Genomic DNA, 17,058 nt, shown 5'->3' on the forward strand with positions numbered 1-17,058 from the left:
GCGACGTTAAAATATTTTTTCAGGAGAGGTGCCATAAACAGCCTAAATAAGTATCAATCCCCCTTGGCAAAAATAAACCCCTGTTCACCAGATGATTAGGCTCCTGCGTTGGAGAACCTACGTGAATCATTTATGTATTAAAACATGTTTCTAAATCAAAGTCTTTAAAAGTCATTTAAAGAAAGGCCTATTTGAGATAGAACGAACCAATCCATCTACATTTTGGAATCTAAATATTATTCCAGTTTTTTGGGGTAGCATTACTATATACGCCTATGCAGCCTAATTTATAACTACTTTTTTTCTTGTGCGTTGTTTTTAACTAGCGTTACTCTGTCCGTAATCTTTATTGGGATACGCCTTTAATGCACAAGACAAGACTACCGCCATTTCGATACATGAAGCCAACGGGTGTAGATCTCTCAAAAACAAAAAATATCGCATTAGTTTTCTGGACAGTTGTTGGTGAAATTATTTACACACAAAATCCGGCCTCAAATTATCAAATGTTTGAAGACTTTAAACAGTTGGGTACGCCTATAGTGGTTATTTTACGCATATTAAATTATTTATTCGTAGGCCTACTTTCACTTCTAAGTTGCGACTTGTGCTACAAATTAAAAGTTATATAGAATATAACATTAAGAGATGTGTGACCAGAACCAGATATAAAATAAATAAATATAGGCTTACCTTACATAAACCTTACGTAGACCTCGCCTATACATCTTTCGAAATCAAATAGGCTACAAAATGTATTCAACATTTTCCAAACATTTCCCCTTTCATTACAAAACCGCGCCAACATCTCACCGTTTTTTAGTCGAGACCAAACTTAAAATTATACTTTATTAAAGTTTTGCCATGCAGGTGTAGGCCTATAGGCCTTATTGAGTTGAAAATAAAGTTGCTTAGGTTAAAAACAAATAAACCCATTTTCTACATATGCCACCACAGATTACAAGCATCATTTAGGAAATACAAAATTCATTCCGTTATCTAATACAAAAATATCTATATTCAGTTAATTTCTCATTACAATTTCAAAATTATTGTTCTTACCGTTCCATGGGGCAAACTTTCATAGCGTATACAATTCAACAGTTGGTTAAATAAGGTATAGCTGGGCTCAATTATTTTCACTATTCAGACGCTGTTGGTGTTCATGCAGTTGGAACACCAGACTAGACTGCCCCCAGAAACAGGACTAATGCAGCCGGTATTAAAGCCTAATCACCCAAACCAATAGTTTGACACCTGACAGCATGGGGTGATATGTTTTATGTTCATCTGTCACCCTTTGTGTCTCTCTCTCTCTCTCTCTCTCTCTCTCTCTCTCTCTCTCTCTCTCTCTCTCTCTCTCTCTCTCTCTCTCTCATTAATTTTAATATTGCTGAAATGAATAGAACTATGCCCCGTGAGCATTGTCTCACTGCACCGGAGAAAGGCCTAGTATTTCGGTATAGTTGTATCTAGGGTGTTATACACTCGCTCTCTCTCGGAATTGTTCGTCTATAATCTGGTGCTTTGAATCTGTTAAAAAAAATTGGTTAAACTGTCAAGCTGAGGTTGGCTACAAAAAAATGTTGTATCTGCCATGTGCAGAATAACAGTTATTCTCAAGAATATAACAAATCAATCAATAGCAAATAATATATTTGCTTGTATATGTTAATGAACTTGTTGTTGCTTGTATATGTTAATGAACACTGGTGTTGTTGCGGGTCTAGGTGCACAGGCCAATGCCCAGCGCCATGTACTGTATATATATGGCTCTGCCTATACAGACGATGAACACCTGTTGTTACTAATTGCCGTGCACCCCCCCCCTTAAGAACGCCTCTGTTCAAATACCCATTTTAGTTTCAAACACGTTACAAGAATTGCAGAGACAATCAATGGTATGCCAATCAAGAATCATCAAAGTTTTGTTGAAGAATAGGCATGCATGCACACACAGTGCCTTCTGAAGAATTTACACCCCGTTACTTATTTCACGTTTTTATTGTGCTAGTCTGAATTTATCATTGATTACGTTGTGATTGCGTGGCATACACACAATACCCCATAATGTCAAAATTGAATTTTGTTTTTAGTATGTTTTACAAATTAATAAATTATGAAAAAAATGTAATATCTTTAGTCAATTAGTATTCAACCCCTTTGTTATGACAAGCCTAAATAAGTTCAGGAGTACAAATGTTGCATGGACTCCCTCCGTGAATGACTAACTCATCTCTGTACATCAGGTGAGCATTGAATTTCGAACAGAGATTCAACCACAAAGACCAGGGAGGTTTTCCAATGCATCGCAAAAATGGAACCTATTGGTAGATGGTTGAGAAAAAAACAGACATTGAATGTTCCTTTGAGCATGGTGAAGTTATTAATAACACTGGATGGTGTATCAATAAACTCAGTCACAAGGATACAGGCGTTCTTCCTAACTCAGTTGCTGGAGAGGAAGGAAACCGCTCAACTATTTCGCCATGAGGCCTATAGTGACATTAAAACAGTTAGAGATTGATGGCTGTGATAGGAGAAAACTGAGGATGGATCCACAACATTGTAGTTACTCCAGAATACTAACCTTATTGACAGAGTGAAAATAAGGACGCCTGTACAAAATACAAATATTCCAAAACATGCATCCTGTTTGCAATAAGGCACTAAAGTAAAACTGCAAAACATTTGGTGAAGAAATTAACTTTATGTTCTGAATACAAAGAGTTATGTTTGGGGCAAATCCAATGCAACACTTCAAGGATACAGGAAGAATGCCTGTATCCTTGAAGTGACTGGGAGTATTGAAACCATCCTAAGTGTCATTAATAACTTCACCATGCTCAAAGGGATATTCAATGTCTTCATATTTTCAAGCATGGTAGCTGCACAATGTTATGGGTATGCTTGTCATCGACAAGGACTGGCGAGTTGTTTTTAGGATAAAAAGAAACAGAATAGAGCTAAGCACAGGCAAAATCCTAGAGGAAAACCTGGTTCAGTCTGCTTTCCAACAGACGCTGGGAGACTAATTCAACTTTCAGCAGGACAATAACCTAAAACACAAGGCCACATATACTCTGGAGGTGCTTACCAAGACAACATTTAATGTTCCTTAGTGGCCTAGTTACAGTTTTAACTTAAATTGGCTTGAAAATCTATGGCAAGACATGAAAATGACTGTCTAGCATTGATCAACAACCAACTTGAAGAATTTAAAACATATATTGTACAATCCAGGTGTGCAAAGCTTTTGGATTTACCCAAGACTAACATGTATTGACTTAGGGGTTTGAGTACTTATGTAAATTAGATATTTCTTTATTTCATTTTTTTTTAAATGTCTAAACATGTTTTCACTTTGTCATTATAGGGTATTGTGTGTAGATGGGTGAGAAAATAATATATTTAATCAATTTTGAATTCGGGCTGTAACACAACAAAATGTGGAATAAGTCAAGGGATATACTTTCTGAAGGCACTGTACATGATAACTAACTTCATTTTTTCCGAAGAACATTTATATTTTACTAAAGACAATTAAGATGTATGAAAACAACTAAAAAATAGCTGCCCATCGTTTAACCCCCATAAATGTAGCCTAAAACAAATGTCATGACCTACAATGCATGCTGGAGGAACTCATTTCGATAGTAATTTACAAATATATTGACAGCTATACTGATAACAATAATGATAATAATGAAACTACTTTAAATACCAAGATAACAAGTAATAGTTAACAATGTTTTAGTTTCAAAAACACTTAACCCAAGGCAGGGGACCAGTATCTGAGAATGCAACAGAAGCAGCTATATTTATTGTGCGTCTACCTCTGATTTAAACTGTTCCAGGCGAACCTCTGTTACATACAGGACCTAGGCCTCCAGGTTGAGGCCTCAGGTAGCCTATAACGCAACGCAACTACACAACTTCTTTAGTAGATTTGGCTGCGTAAAAAGCCTGTTGACTGTGATTTCTGCATGGTCTGGTACCCCAACATTGACCCGTTGGATTACAGTAATCTGGAGTGATCTATAAAATGCATATCCACTAGGGGTTGAATCAGACACACAAACAGACTACGTTGCAATTCGGAGACACATTTGGCTGTAAGATTACATTTATGTAACGGTTGAATATAGATTTCAAATGGACGCGCATTACCTGTAACGTTTGTGTATGTCTTCTTACTTTTGGGGGGTAAACGCCTATCCATTGTAGGCCTAAACTTTGTAAAACAGTAGCCTATTCTGTAGTCATACAATATGAATTCAATATGTATCCAAATATGTGCCATTGGTGAAAGAAAAATACAATTTGATGGTGTTGTCTGACAAATAAGATTGGGACCTTAAATGCTATGTGGCAGAAACACATGATAAGGGAAATGTATTGCTTTAGGCCTACAACTTTTCTTTCTATAGTGATACGGATGGGATGTGAAGAGGGGTGTTCTCTGAGCTATAAGTAGAAACGTCAACAGATGTGTGAAATGTGTAACCATATGGAGGAAACGACGTATTGACATATGGCTGTTTAGATGACAGGCAAGAGACAAGCATTCAGTTCAATTTGATTTGAATTCAATAGAAATGTATTTATCACCTCAGGGGCAACTAAGAAAGGCGAGTCAGTTGACAGTATCAAACGCCATATTCCACATAAAAATACAGTATACAACGGACATCAATCATAATGTGACTGAAACAATTATGGTCCCATGAGTTGTTGGTTTGTTTTGATTGTCAGTGTGATGTACTGTATATTGGATGTTTAGTTGTCAAAAGATATTTGCATTGAAAGTGAGAAAAAACATATGATTGGCATAGTGTATATTATGATACTGATCACTATTTCAATTATGATCAATAATATTATTGATGTAAACACGTGATGAAGTTTGAATAGTTGAACAGTTCAACCAGCGTGATGATGCCATGAATGACGTTAGGCCTATATGGGATGAGGGACTGCGGGTGTGGGAAAGTGTAGGCCTATTGAAACTGCAAAACATTTTAAGTGTGTGTGTGTGTGTGTGTGGGTGGGTGGGTGGGTGTGTCGTCACCCTCACACACACAGAGCTGTTGTGGCAATCAGTCCTCTCTTATCTTACTGCTGAGTGTGAGATTTGATTGACAGGTACATTCAACGCATTCACAGATTACAACATCTGAAACGAATAATCAGCTATTTAATAATTATTACCTTCCTAATTATGTAATCCCATTCATTCCCAATGTGGATGTTTTGTGCCTTGTAAATGGGTATAGGCCTACAACAGACAACCACCTGCGGTTGGTCCCAGTTACAATTCGCAACAGCCACAATTAGGCTATACTGCGCAGTCACAACAACCGTAATGAACTCAAAATAAGTAAAGGCTTTAGTTGAACATACGATAGAACCCATCGCTATTAAATGTGAATTTGGGCAAAGCAGCCCAAGTGTTGTTCATATGTTCGTTAATATTAGGCATAATGGACTGACGGAACAAGGCTAAATCATTTAGCACAGTTAATGCGTTTCTGAAGAACTGAATATATACATTTGAGGAAAAAACTAGGCATATAAACTTTGACTGAATTTCAACTTTTCCAAGTAAGACTATGTTACAAATATATAAAACTTGGCACGCTAGAGGAAAAACTATTTAATCTCCAGTTAAAAAAATGCTTATTTACCATCAAAGGTCTTGTGCATGAGTTGTACAAAATGCATTGTACTATCAACTATAATAACCGTCTTTTTTGTTGTTGCAGAAATTAGGCTGCGTAGGCTATAGATCTTGGCCTATTGACAAGATCTATAGTGAACTCCAAATGTAACCTAGGCTAATGAGTGGTTGCAGTGCACTTCGGGTTTATCATTGAAGTTTTAGCTATAGGCAATTTTTGGTGGGCAATTTATTTGATTTTTTTTGTACATTTACATTTCTGCTTACTCGCTGTTTATAATCTATGCATAGTCGCTTTACTCTTACCTACATATACAAAGTACCTCGACTAAACTGTGCCCCGCACACTGACTCTGTACAGACCCCTGTATATAGCCTCGTTATTGTTATGTAATATTATACTGTTATTTATTACTTTAGTTTATTTAGTATAGATTTTCTTAACTCTATTTCTTGAACTGCATTGTTGGTTAAGGGCTTGTAAGTAAGTATTTCACGGTAAGGTCTACTACACCTGTTGTATTCGGTGCATGTGACAAATACAATTTGATTTGATTTAGACTATGTGCATTTTACGTTCTCTAAACTTCTCTCAACTCTAAACATCCTCTCTTTTCTTTAATGTTTTCGTGAGATGCTATTACGGCTTTGTACGAGATAATTTAATGATTTCCCTCTAAAAAGATCATGGCAAAGCTTGATCTGAGCTTATTGCATCCATTGACTATTCCAGGCTTCGAGTAGCCAGTTTCTTTTCGATAGCGTTGAAATAATGTATAATATCCTATAGGTATGCATAGTATATGCACGCGTCTATTAGTCGGTTTAAACTAGTCGGGGGGGGAAATCTATAGTGTCTTAAACTTATAATAATTTGGACTATATACTACATATACCGATCCGAGTCTGTTCACCAATCAAAGACTAGCCTGAGCAAACCGGATATTACGTTACTAGTGACAGCCACTTTAGTGCACCCTGTCATTACAATATTGTCGATATACGACTGTCAAACCGGCAAGACAAAAAAAACTACAGCCACCAAGATCTAAAAAAATTCATACAAAAGTTAAACAAAAGAATGGCATGGCCATGCCTTATATGGTTCGTTTTACCTTATGTGACCATTTCCCCCATTTGAACACCCCCTCCTCAACGTTTTCTACACAGACATTATTGCGATCTCCAAATGCAGAAGACCCCGAGCAGACCACCAACAATCCAATAGCCGTGACCATGCCACCACAGCGCCGCCGAAACCAGCAAGTCAAACGGGGGTAAAGTAACTGATTTCAAGCCCAGACTGGCTTTGCAGAGACTAAGATAGATCATGCTGGTGGTTACACGATTGTCTTTCAGTTCATTTCTTACGTGGGTGAACAAGTATAGCACCTCCCAGTTTCTTTGGTCATAGATCTGGTCGCCTCTTGTAGGCTACACTCATTGTATACGTGCAACATGCATTTTGGGTTTAGCGCGTATCTATAGCTGAGGAGGCTCGCTATCTGGCTTGTCCACAGGGCCCCCTCCTTCTCACCACATCCACCATCTCTCTTCTCTACTTCGGGCCGCAGGATAGTGCTGAAACATGCCGAGACACTTGCAGGGCAGCTCGTGTCCGTCGCAGGTCCGCGAGGCTGGTTCTGGTTTGTAGCCTAGCTGGATCTACTTTGTGGTGTAGTCTCCCCCAGCATATCTGAATATAACTATTGCAAAGGAGGGAACAAGTTCAAGAATAGAAATAACTGCCCAAGAACGAGGTGAAGAATACAGGAGATCTATACACCAATATTGGAATCGATGTTCGATCAAGCTACGACTATGGGCGATGGGATCGCTGAGGACCGCAACCACCACCACCACCACCGTGGATCCAACTCTCTGTACGGTGACCGGATGGACAAATGCCATACCGAACTTGGGAGCAGGTCGCCGGTGCAGAGTACAACCGATACCGCGGGTACATCGGCGTCAACCCCCACCTCCTCCAGTGAAGACGGACATGATAAACTGGACCCCGTGGACCCAGACTACTGCCAGAGGATTTTAGTTCGAGGTTAGTAACATATTCTCTTTTTTGTTGTTGTTGAGGAAATGTACATCTAGAAAGATGAGTTGTAGAAAGAGAGCACAGATTTTTCTGCAAAGGTTTCTGCACAAACCCAGATGTTCAAAATTGTTAAGATTTGAGAATTTTCATAAAATTAACTTATTACTAGGCTATTATCTTTTAGAAGGATACATTTATATCTATACCACTATTGCAATTAACTAATATTACACTACTTCGATAACAACTACTTCTACACTGCTACTACTATACTACTTTTACGCTTACAAATAAACCAACAGTTGAAGTGATTTATTGTAAATAAAATCTGAAGGTATTCTCATATTCAGATGAAGATATAATACTTTATATGTCTAATATAATTCAACATTAAAATATAGCCATATATTCTGACAACAGGTTCGATTTTTTTTAACTGCTCAACTATTCAACCTTCATCACATGTATTTACATCAATACTATTATCAATCCCAATTTATATAATAATAATCAGTATCATAATATACATTATAGGATCCCATAATAATAGCAGTACTTGCTTTGTACTATATGAGCCAACAAATGATTCAGTAATCATTGGCAAACAAAATATTTTTGAAACACAAACCATCATGCGTATGTCTTAGTGTGTGTTTACTCGTGGTCATGTTGTTGCCTTTGTTTGAGTTAAGGTATTGTTATCAAAAACGGGATAAGAAATAATCTAAATTGTCCACGCCCTCTTTGTTAAAGAAAGGGAACCCTTCCTTGGTCTACGCCACCTCTGCATGGAATTCTCCAAAATATGTAGACTCACTAAATAGACCCCAGGAAAATAATTAACCCCAGGAAGAGGTTCTGCTGCTTCAGCAATAGCTGATGAGGATCCTAATACAATACTAAAAACTAAATAGTTAGTTTTAAGAATGAATCAAATGTATTTCTGTGGATCTTAAGGCCTACAACCTATTTTAAAACGTGTTGACAGGGAAACAAAATAATTGACATTTTAGTCATTAAATAGACTCTCTTTAACCCTAATTGCTCCTGTAAGTTTCTTAGGATAAGTGCCTTGCTCAATGGCACATCGACAGATCTTATAATTGTATGCAGCCATGATGGCAATAGTGCTTCAGTAGTTTGTAGTAAATTATGACAATAATCATCCTCCTCAGCAAACTTCCCGTCTCAAAGCACAACAAACACAGAGCCATGCATCTTTCAGAATTAAAAACAAATATTAACTGCAAATCTATAAGAAAAGTATTGGTTTTTCATATTTGGTGTATACCAGTTACCTTTCAAACGTTTATATTTAAAACGTTATAAAATAGTTTCAGGAGTGTGAATTGTTAAAACATGTCACATTGTTAAAAGTGTGACCAAAATTATATAAAATGCTATACTTACATGCCTTGTAATCGATAGTAATTAGGCTATGTGACTGACTAATTTAGAATGAAATGAATTGAATATGCATCTCTATAGTTTTGTTTAGTGCTTATAGACATATGTCTTTGCGCTGCTTTGCAGGGCTGTAAAATGCATTATGATGTCAACAAACCCCAAACAATACAGGTAGCAAACATGTTTGGGAAGACTATTCTTATCAACAGTTTTAAAATTGTTTTATTTTTAATTTTAATAATAGTCATAGTGAACAGAAAACACATTTTATTTAAGCTTATGCTATTCACAATTTCACATTTACCACTAATTTCAAAAATATAATATCCATATCCCTTACCCGGATAGTTTTCCCACCAATGTGGGATGCATATCAGGCTAACATGACATGTAGGCACTGACAATATCAATATCACTCTTTACAAAATAAAGTTAAACTTTCCCCCCTTTGTGTGCACAATTTGATTTTCACCAAATGTGCAACTGGCCCATTCATTTGAACAATGATGATCATACATTGCGTACTGGAAAGTTCTACATCATTTAGTTAAATGCTCATGCCCAGGCCTTGAAACGGTGTCTTGGTGGGTGTGAATCTGAATAGAAAGCCGGTAATTGTAGCAGGGAGCGACCTCCGCGGCAGACCGAGCTAGATTAGAAGTGGCGAGGGCGATCTGAGCGCTGAATCCAAACGAAATCCTTAGTCCCCGGTGTCACTATATGTTTTTAAAGCTGACGATTGAATGCGCTGGATACCTCGTGAGAACCCGGGGTCAGCGAAAGGTCAGCATGCCTGACCTGCGACGTCTCGATGCGCGTGCAAACTGTTTTAGAGGCCCTGCTGTAACGTTTCACATTGAGATGATTTTAATATATCGTGTTATGAATTAATGGATGATGTATTAGTTGGAAATCATAAATATTCGAAATGTTAGAATGAATCTCTGCATGTCGCTCTGGCTAACACCATGCTTGCATGCCATGGCAGATGGGCTATGGTGCCCGAGACTATGCTGCATATAGGCCTAGATGCTATTTCCAGTGTCGGCAACACATATGGAGTCACTGATGGTAGTCTACGTCATACATAAATACAAATATCTATAAATTGTGCAATCTATAGGCTGTAATCAATGGTGCAACCATATAAGTAGCCTCAAAATATATATACCACTCACGTGACTGCAATGACAAAGGAAACAGATAGTGGTGGTTACGCACGAAGCAGTAGGCCCAGAGCCATGTATTTAGGTTATAGGCCTATGTTCCATTCTGTCAAGGAATTGAGAATTCTGAAGCTTCTAGAATTTGATGGACGTTTTGCTGGGGAATTGATATGGATTTAGGCGCAACATTATACGACAGAAATGCTACAGGGCTATACCTCATTTGACAGTTGTATTTTATTGTGGGAAACCAGCTGGTTTAGGCTATATGTATGTTACAGATGTATATATCACTTATAGGCGGGCCTATCTATTGTAAAGACTATATTATTTCAAAATACTGGAAATTGTTTAACAAGGGATTTAGAGGGATTTAGAAAACATTTGGTTGATATATTTTATTATCATATATTTAGTTTGATTTAGTCACATTTTTTTGGACAGTGGACCTAGATTATTTCATTGTTTTCAGTCAAAACACGTCCCTCTTTCTAGCCTACTTGAGGAGCGTTTCGTTGTTTTAACCATGACTAGTATTGGCTGACTGATAAGTATTAAAGACATCTCTTGTTTAGGGAGGATTGTAGGATATGCATGGGACCATTGTGACTACGTAAAACGTGTTTACATTTTTGTTTAAAAATATCGATTTTTCTATTCCATCTACATTGACAGTCAGTTTGGACTTGTTTAAACTTGTCAAGATAAAGTTGCAAAATTAGGTTTGCACTCAACAGCTATTTGGTACTGGATTAATAGCATATTCCCCATAGCAAGACTTGGCATATGATTTGATATAAAAACACGCATTTCCTGATGTTGTATGTATTGAACCAAACAATGTAATATTGTCCCATAAATTGCTATATTAAACGTGTATTGATGCATCAACTAGACTAGGCTACATGCTCCAGGGTTCTAGGACGCATGGCAAATGCAAAAGTACAATTGAAATAGAACTCTGAAAACACGGTCTCCAAACATTCGCTCTCGCTGAGGCAGACAGTGCACGTCATATTTAGTCAAATTAGATATAGTTTAGTAATGTGATAGGGATGTTTCTTTCAGCTCTAATTTTCCGAAATTCTGGCTATTACTTTTTTGGGAATATTCCCCAAACATATTGCAATGCAACAATGGTATTCTGAGTTTTAAAATTCTTATTATTTGAACTTACTTCCAGTTCCATGAGATAGCCTAATGTAGCCTACGCTCAGTTGGAAGTATGAGAAAACTATTCTTAGGCATCAGAACCTTAACATAACGGGTGATCTGGTGTTATCTGGTGCATCGAGTTGTATTTACGGATATTGTTATTCTTACAATATATACTATTTTACGCCCTTTCTGTATTTATTTCCATAGTAACTTGACTAGCCTACACTATAATTCCCAAGCATGCAAACTACACGTCAATTTCCTCATACTGAAAATAATGATCACTTCAAGGTTATTCTAAAATAGCGTGGGCCCTACTTATATGAAAGCACACATTTGTGCCATAAAGGAGCACAATGTTTAACTATATTTTCTTGGTCTGTCCAAAGAATTATGACATTGGTACAACAGCATATGCAATTGTAATGTTAAGCAAAGTAGCCTAAGACTATTATTTGTAATTGTGACATTTCACACTGTCCGGCTGCAATATCCACAGATGCTAAGGGTACCATCCGGGAGATCGTGTTGCCAAAGGGTCTCGACCTCGACAGGCCAAAACGCACGCGGACCTCCTTCACTGCAGAGCAGCTCTACCGGCTCGAGCTCGAGTTCCAGCGCTGCCAGTATGTAGTCGGCCGAGAGCGCACTGAGCTGGCGAGGCAGCTGAACCTGTCTGAGACACAGGTAAGAAACAGACATCATATGACAGACAGAGTATTTCCTCAGTCGTGGGGATAATAGATTGATATCCTGTTTTAACAATGAAGACAAATAGGAAGTACATTCAGGAGTCCCAATTTGTATAGGCCTAAATATTCAAATATTAGATTACATTTATTTTACCCAAAGACATTTTGAGTTTCATGTTTAAATAGTTTCTTTACCAGTTCAAATAACATGTTTTTTGTTATCCCTGTTGTGGTGTGCTTATTGGTTTGATAAAGGTAACTTATTAGGCTGAGGTTATATCATACATTATAACTAATCGCTGTGCATTGCAGTCACATCCAACTGGACACAAACATGTTGGATCAACGTTGTTTTAATGTCATTTGTTAACATATTGTGAAGTGGAATCTTCGTGGAAAATGCATTGGAGTTGAAAAAAGTAATCAACATAAACAGTTTTTTTAGGGTAAAATTTCAACCAGGATTGTGTCATCATGGAAACCAAATTGTAACATACAACCTTGTATAACATATGTTTGAATTTGTACTTTTAAACCAATGTCATATCTTGGTATGTCCGAAGGGAGAAAAACAATAGTCTGGGCAGCACCTCCTACTGAATTCATCTATCTACAGCTACCTTCTGGTGTCCCATCCAGGGTTTTTAACCAAGCCCTACTCTGCCATGTGTCACTGACTATTACCAATGTGCTGGCATGAGAATGATTGTTAAAAGATCTCCACTTAGCAACCGTGAAACTATTTCGTTTTTATCGAAGTTATTCCAAAGAGTAGGTTTAACAGAGCAAATTAAATGTGACCATACTTTATCATTGCTTTAAATCAACCCATAATTCAACAAGAATAGACAATACAATAGGCCTTGGGTTTCAAGCTCTGGTTGATTTAAAATGGAATGATATTTAGTGATATTGGTGCGGCAGGTAGCCTAGTGTTTAGAGCGTTGGGCCAGTCATCAGTAACCGAAAGGTTGGTGCTGGATCGAATCCCTGAGACGACAAGGTAAAATATCTGTCGTCCTGCCCCTGAACAAGGCAAGTTAACTCACTGTATCAAGGCCGTCATTGTAAATAAGAATATGTTCTTAACTGACTTGCCGAGTTGAATATTGAATTTTTCTTTTTTCAGCGCAACAAAATATCAACATTTGAAGGAGATATTTAAAGTTTGATTTGATTTAGTTCTACTTTGTTTTTTTGGTAGCGATGTGATTCCAACATATCAATTATTAATTTGTGGACTGGAATTAAACTTTAATTAAAGCCAAACTAAATCAGTGGAAAATGTTGACATTTGGTTGCGTCGTCAACCAAAAACTATTCAATATTACTTTTGCAATAGAGTAAATAGCCCAAAATTAAGGTTATTTAACAAACTAATATAACATTCAACCTTAAAATGAGGAACACATCCATGGCCACGATTTGAGGTTACTGTAACTATAAATGTCTTATTATGTAATCATATAACGCGTGCAGGTTTAAGATAGCATGCATAGGTCATCGCAGGTTTGTGGAGAGATCTTCATAATTGCTGTAATAATCCGAGGCAAATCTCGAACGGTATTGATCACTTGCACCATGTACTTTTAATGTAATCTCAACTGCAATCCAGGTCATTTGTCGCTGTTATTAGATGAAGCAGAGTGAAAACACATGCATCTGTTGTATAAATAAAATATCTGACATGGTATTCCCATTTGAACTTTGCTGTGCCTTTTTAAATGGTCGAAAGCGCATTGATAGACATTTGGGTGTCAACTAAACCAAAAATTCAGACAGTTTTTTCCACTGGAATTTGGTTGTGGTTTTAGAATTTAGATGGTAGAATTTGCTTTTAGTGATAGCACATAGTAGAATTTCCTAACGTTTGGCTGTTACTTTGAGTGGATGAATATAGGTGGTAATCTCATTGATCAACTTCTCAAACAAATATTGCGCTATTATCCAAGTTGGAATAACGTGGTGTGCTCAGTGGGATTCTATTGTATAATGTCTCTGAATGATTTTATACCTAACTTTTGTCATGTAGACTAAATGTATCTACTGAGGAGAAGCACGAGATGTAGACCTATTACATCTAAGACACGACCAATGTCTTATTCGGAAACTCCATATCATCATCATCATCATCATCATCATCATCATCATCATCATCATCATCATATAGCCTTGCATTTGCGCAGTGGCTCCATTCTTGGGGCCTATCTACGAGTTCATAACCTATTGTCAGTGCTGACGTTTCTTTGCGGGAATTCATAGTAGCCCCATCAGCCAAACACCATCACGCCCTCGGCGCTTTACTGTAAGAATTCTATAATAATAACAATAACGATAATGTTAATATATTTATATTATTTAAACTTTTTTTTTGCAACGATACAGTGTGTTGTCTAGAGAAGTTTGTTTTATACAACAGTAACAAGGGGAAGATGGATGGTTGTAGGCTATACTATAGCCCGTGTCCTCCAAATGAAGGATAGAGCAATGATAGCGAATGACAGAAAACACGGTGTGAAAGAATAGGACAAAATGGCAACTAAAATATGATGGAAAACATCCATGGCCTCAATTGTCAACTGATGCCTTACTATGTCTCTGAAGGGAGTTGTGCCTATAGGAGCTGAACTATTTACACGGTAAGTTATCATTTCCGCAATATATTTAGTAGACCTAACGTAATGTGCAGCCTATACGTTTATCCATGATAATGAGAGAGTGACAGGGTTCATTATCGTCAAATGGTTGGTGTGAATGAAAACACTTGCTCGAGATGCTATAGGCCCAACTTGTCTGTCCAAGACTGCATCTCCCTCCATTTAGAACCACAACACCATGGTGTGACAGAAAACAACGATTGGCAACTAAAATATGATAGATAACATGGAGGATCCAGAACCTCATATGTTTTCTGTCAACTAATGCATTACTATGCCGCTGGTGTAATTATACGAGTTATGCCTATAGAACTAAACTAGTTACATGCCTAGTTCTAATTTCCGCAACACATTTAGTAGGCTAGACCTATGTGTAGCCTGTACGTTAATTCCTGAAAATGAGAGAGTGACAGGGTTGATTATCGTCAAAATGGTTGGTGTGAATGAAAACACTTGCTCGAGACGCTATAGGCCCCAGCCTGTTTGTCAAAAGGGCCATTCAAGACCAAGTATTTCTAGTTCAACGGCATCTCCCTCGATTTAGGACCAATGAGAATCAGAATCAACTTTATTTACCATGTACATTTACATGTATGCTGCCAGGAACTTGACCTGGTGAAATAGTGATGACCACAATAAGCAGAACATACAGACAGAATATATGAACAAAGAATGTATACATGATCCACATACAGTATGTAGGCCTACACTATGTAGATACAGCAACAACAGAACAATTAGCCTACACTATGTAGATACAGCAACAACAGAACAATTAGCCTACACTATGTAGATACAGCAACAACAGAACAATTAGCCTACACTATATAGATACAGCAACAACAGAACAATTAGCCTACACTATGTAGATACAGCAACAACAGAACAATTAGCCTACACTATATAGATACAGCAACAACAGAACAATTAGCCTACACTATATAGATATAGCCTACACTATATAGATACAGCAACAACAGAACAATTAGCCTACACTATATAGATACAGCAACAACAGAACAATTAGCCTACACTATATAGATACAGCAACAACAGAACAATTAGCCTACACTATATAGATACAGCAACAACAGAACAATTAGCACTAGATACAGCAACAACAGAACAGCACACTATGTAGATACAGAACAGCCTACACTATAGATACAGCAACAACAGAACAATTAGCCTACACTATATAGATACAGCAACAACAGAACAATTAGCCTACACTATATAGATACAGCAACAACAGAACAATTAGCCTACACTATATAGATACAGCAACAACAGAACAATTAGCCTACACTATATAGATACAGCAACAACAGAACAATTAGCCTACACTATATAGATACAGCAACAACAGAACAATTAGCCTACACTATATAGATACAGCAACAACAGAACAATTAGCCTACACTATATAGATACAGCAACAACAGAACAATTGTGTAGATACAGCAACAACAGAACAATTAGCCTACACATATCTGATAAATGGACTATTCAACAACAGAACAATTAGCATTTGTACAGCAACAACAGAACAATTAGCCTACACTATATAGATACAGCAACAACAGAACAATTAGCCTACACTATATAGATACAGCAACAACAGAACAATTAGCCTACACTATGTAGATACAGCAACAACAGAACAATTAGCCTACACTTAGGTGTACTATTACACATATCTGATAAATGGACTATTCTCCAGCGCATTTGTACTGCCCTTATACAGACAGATCAATGACAATGAGGGAAAGGAGACGAGACGAGGAAAGCAAGCCAATACTTTTGAGATGCAGCCACAGCTATTAGCCGTATCATTCAAAGACGTGGCCTCTATTGGTTGACCTCTGCTCTTGAAGTGCTTTTGAGATTCTATGAACAGCGCTATAGAAGTTTAACACATTATTATTAGTATATTTCTGAGTTTTTGCATCAAGGCTTTCAAAGGAGCAATATGGTTATTTGATTTTCAGGTCCACTTACGCAACGTACAGTGGCCTATATGTGTGGTTTGAAACCATTCCCATTGCTTCTTCGTTGTGAGAGAGCTTTCGTTAAATGCAGGATTTAGCGTGGAAATAATAGCTTTTATGAATACAATACGAACTCATCTTAACCCAAGGCTAAATTGAACTTTGATGGTCAGAAACACGATTTAATTAGCATTTTCCATTTCAAGGAGGCGGTGATAACCAAAGTGCACGTTGGGAAAAAATGTACTCTGATTTCT

General features: G+C 37.3%; 1 protein-coding gene across 1 annotated transcript in view; it reads left to right on the forward strand.

The window, feature by feature from the left end:
- Window positions 1–7,053: 7,053 nt before the first annotated feature.
- Window positions 7,054–17,058, forward strand: part of LOC118378337 (ventral anterior homeobox 2-like) — a 35,287-nt gene continuing 25,282 nt past the window's right edge. Inside the window, exons 1-2 of the mRNA XM_035765319.2 lie at window positions 7,054–7,736; window positions 11,961–12,148. Of these exons, the coding sequence (XP_035621212.1) occupies window positions 7,481–7,736; window positions 11,961–12,148 (444 nt within the window). The 5' untranslated portion in view covers window positions 7,054–7,480. The remainder of the gene's footprint in view (window positions 7,737–11,960; window positions 12,149–17,058) is intronic.

This window comes from Oncorhynchus keta, chromosome 35, assembly GCF_023373465.1.
Source record: "Oncorhynchus keta strain PuntledgeMale-10-30-2019 chromosome 35, Oket_V2, whole genome shotgun sequence".
Classification (NCBI taxonomy): Eukaryota; Metazoa; Chordata; class Actinopteri; order Salmoniformes; family Salmonidae; genus Oncorhynchus; species Oncorhynchus keta.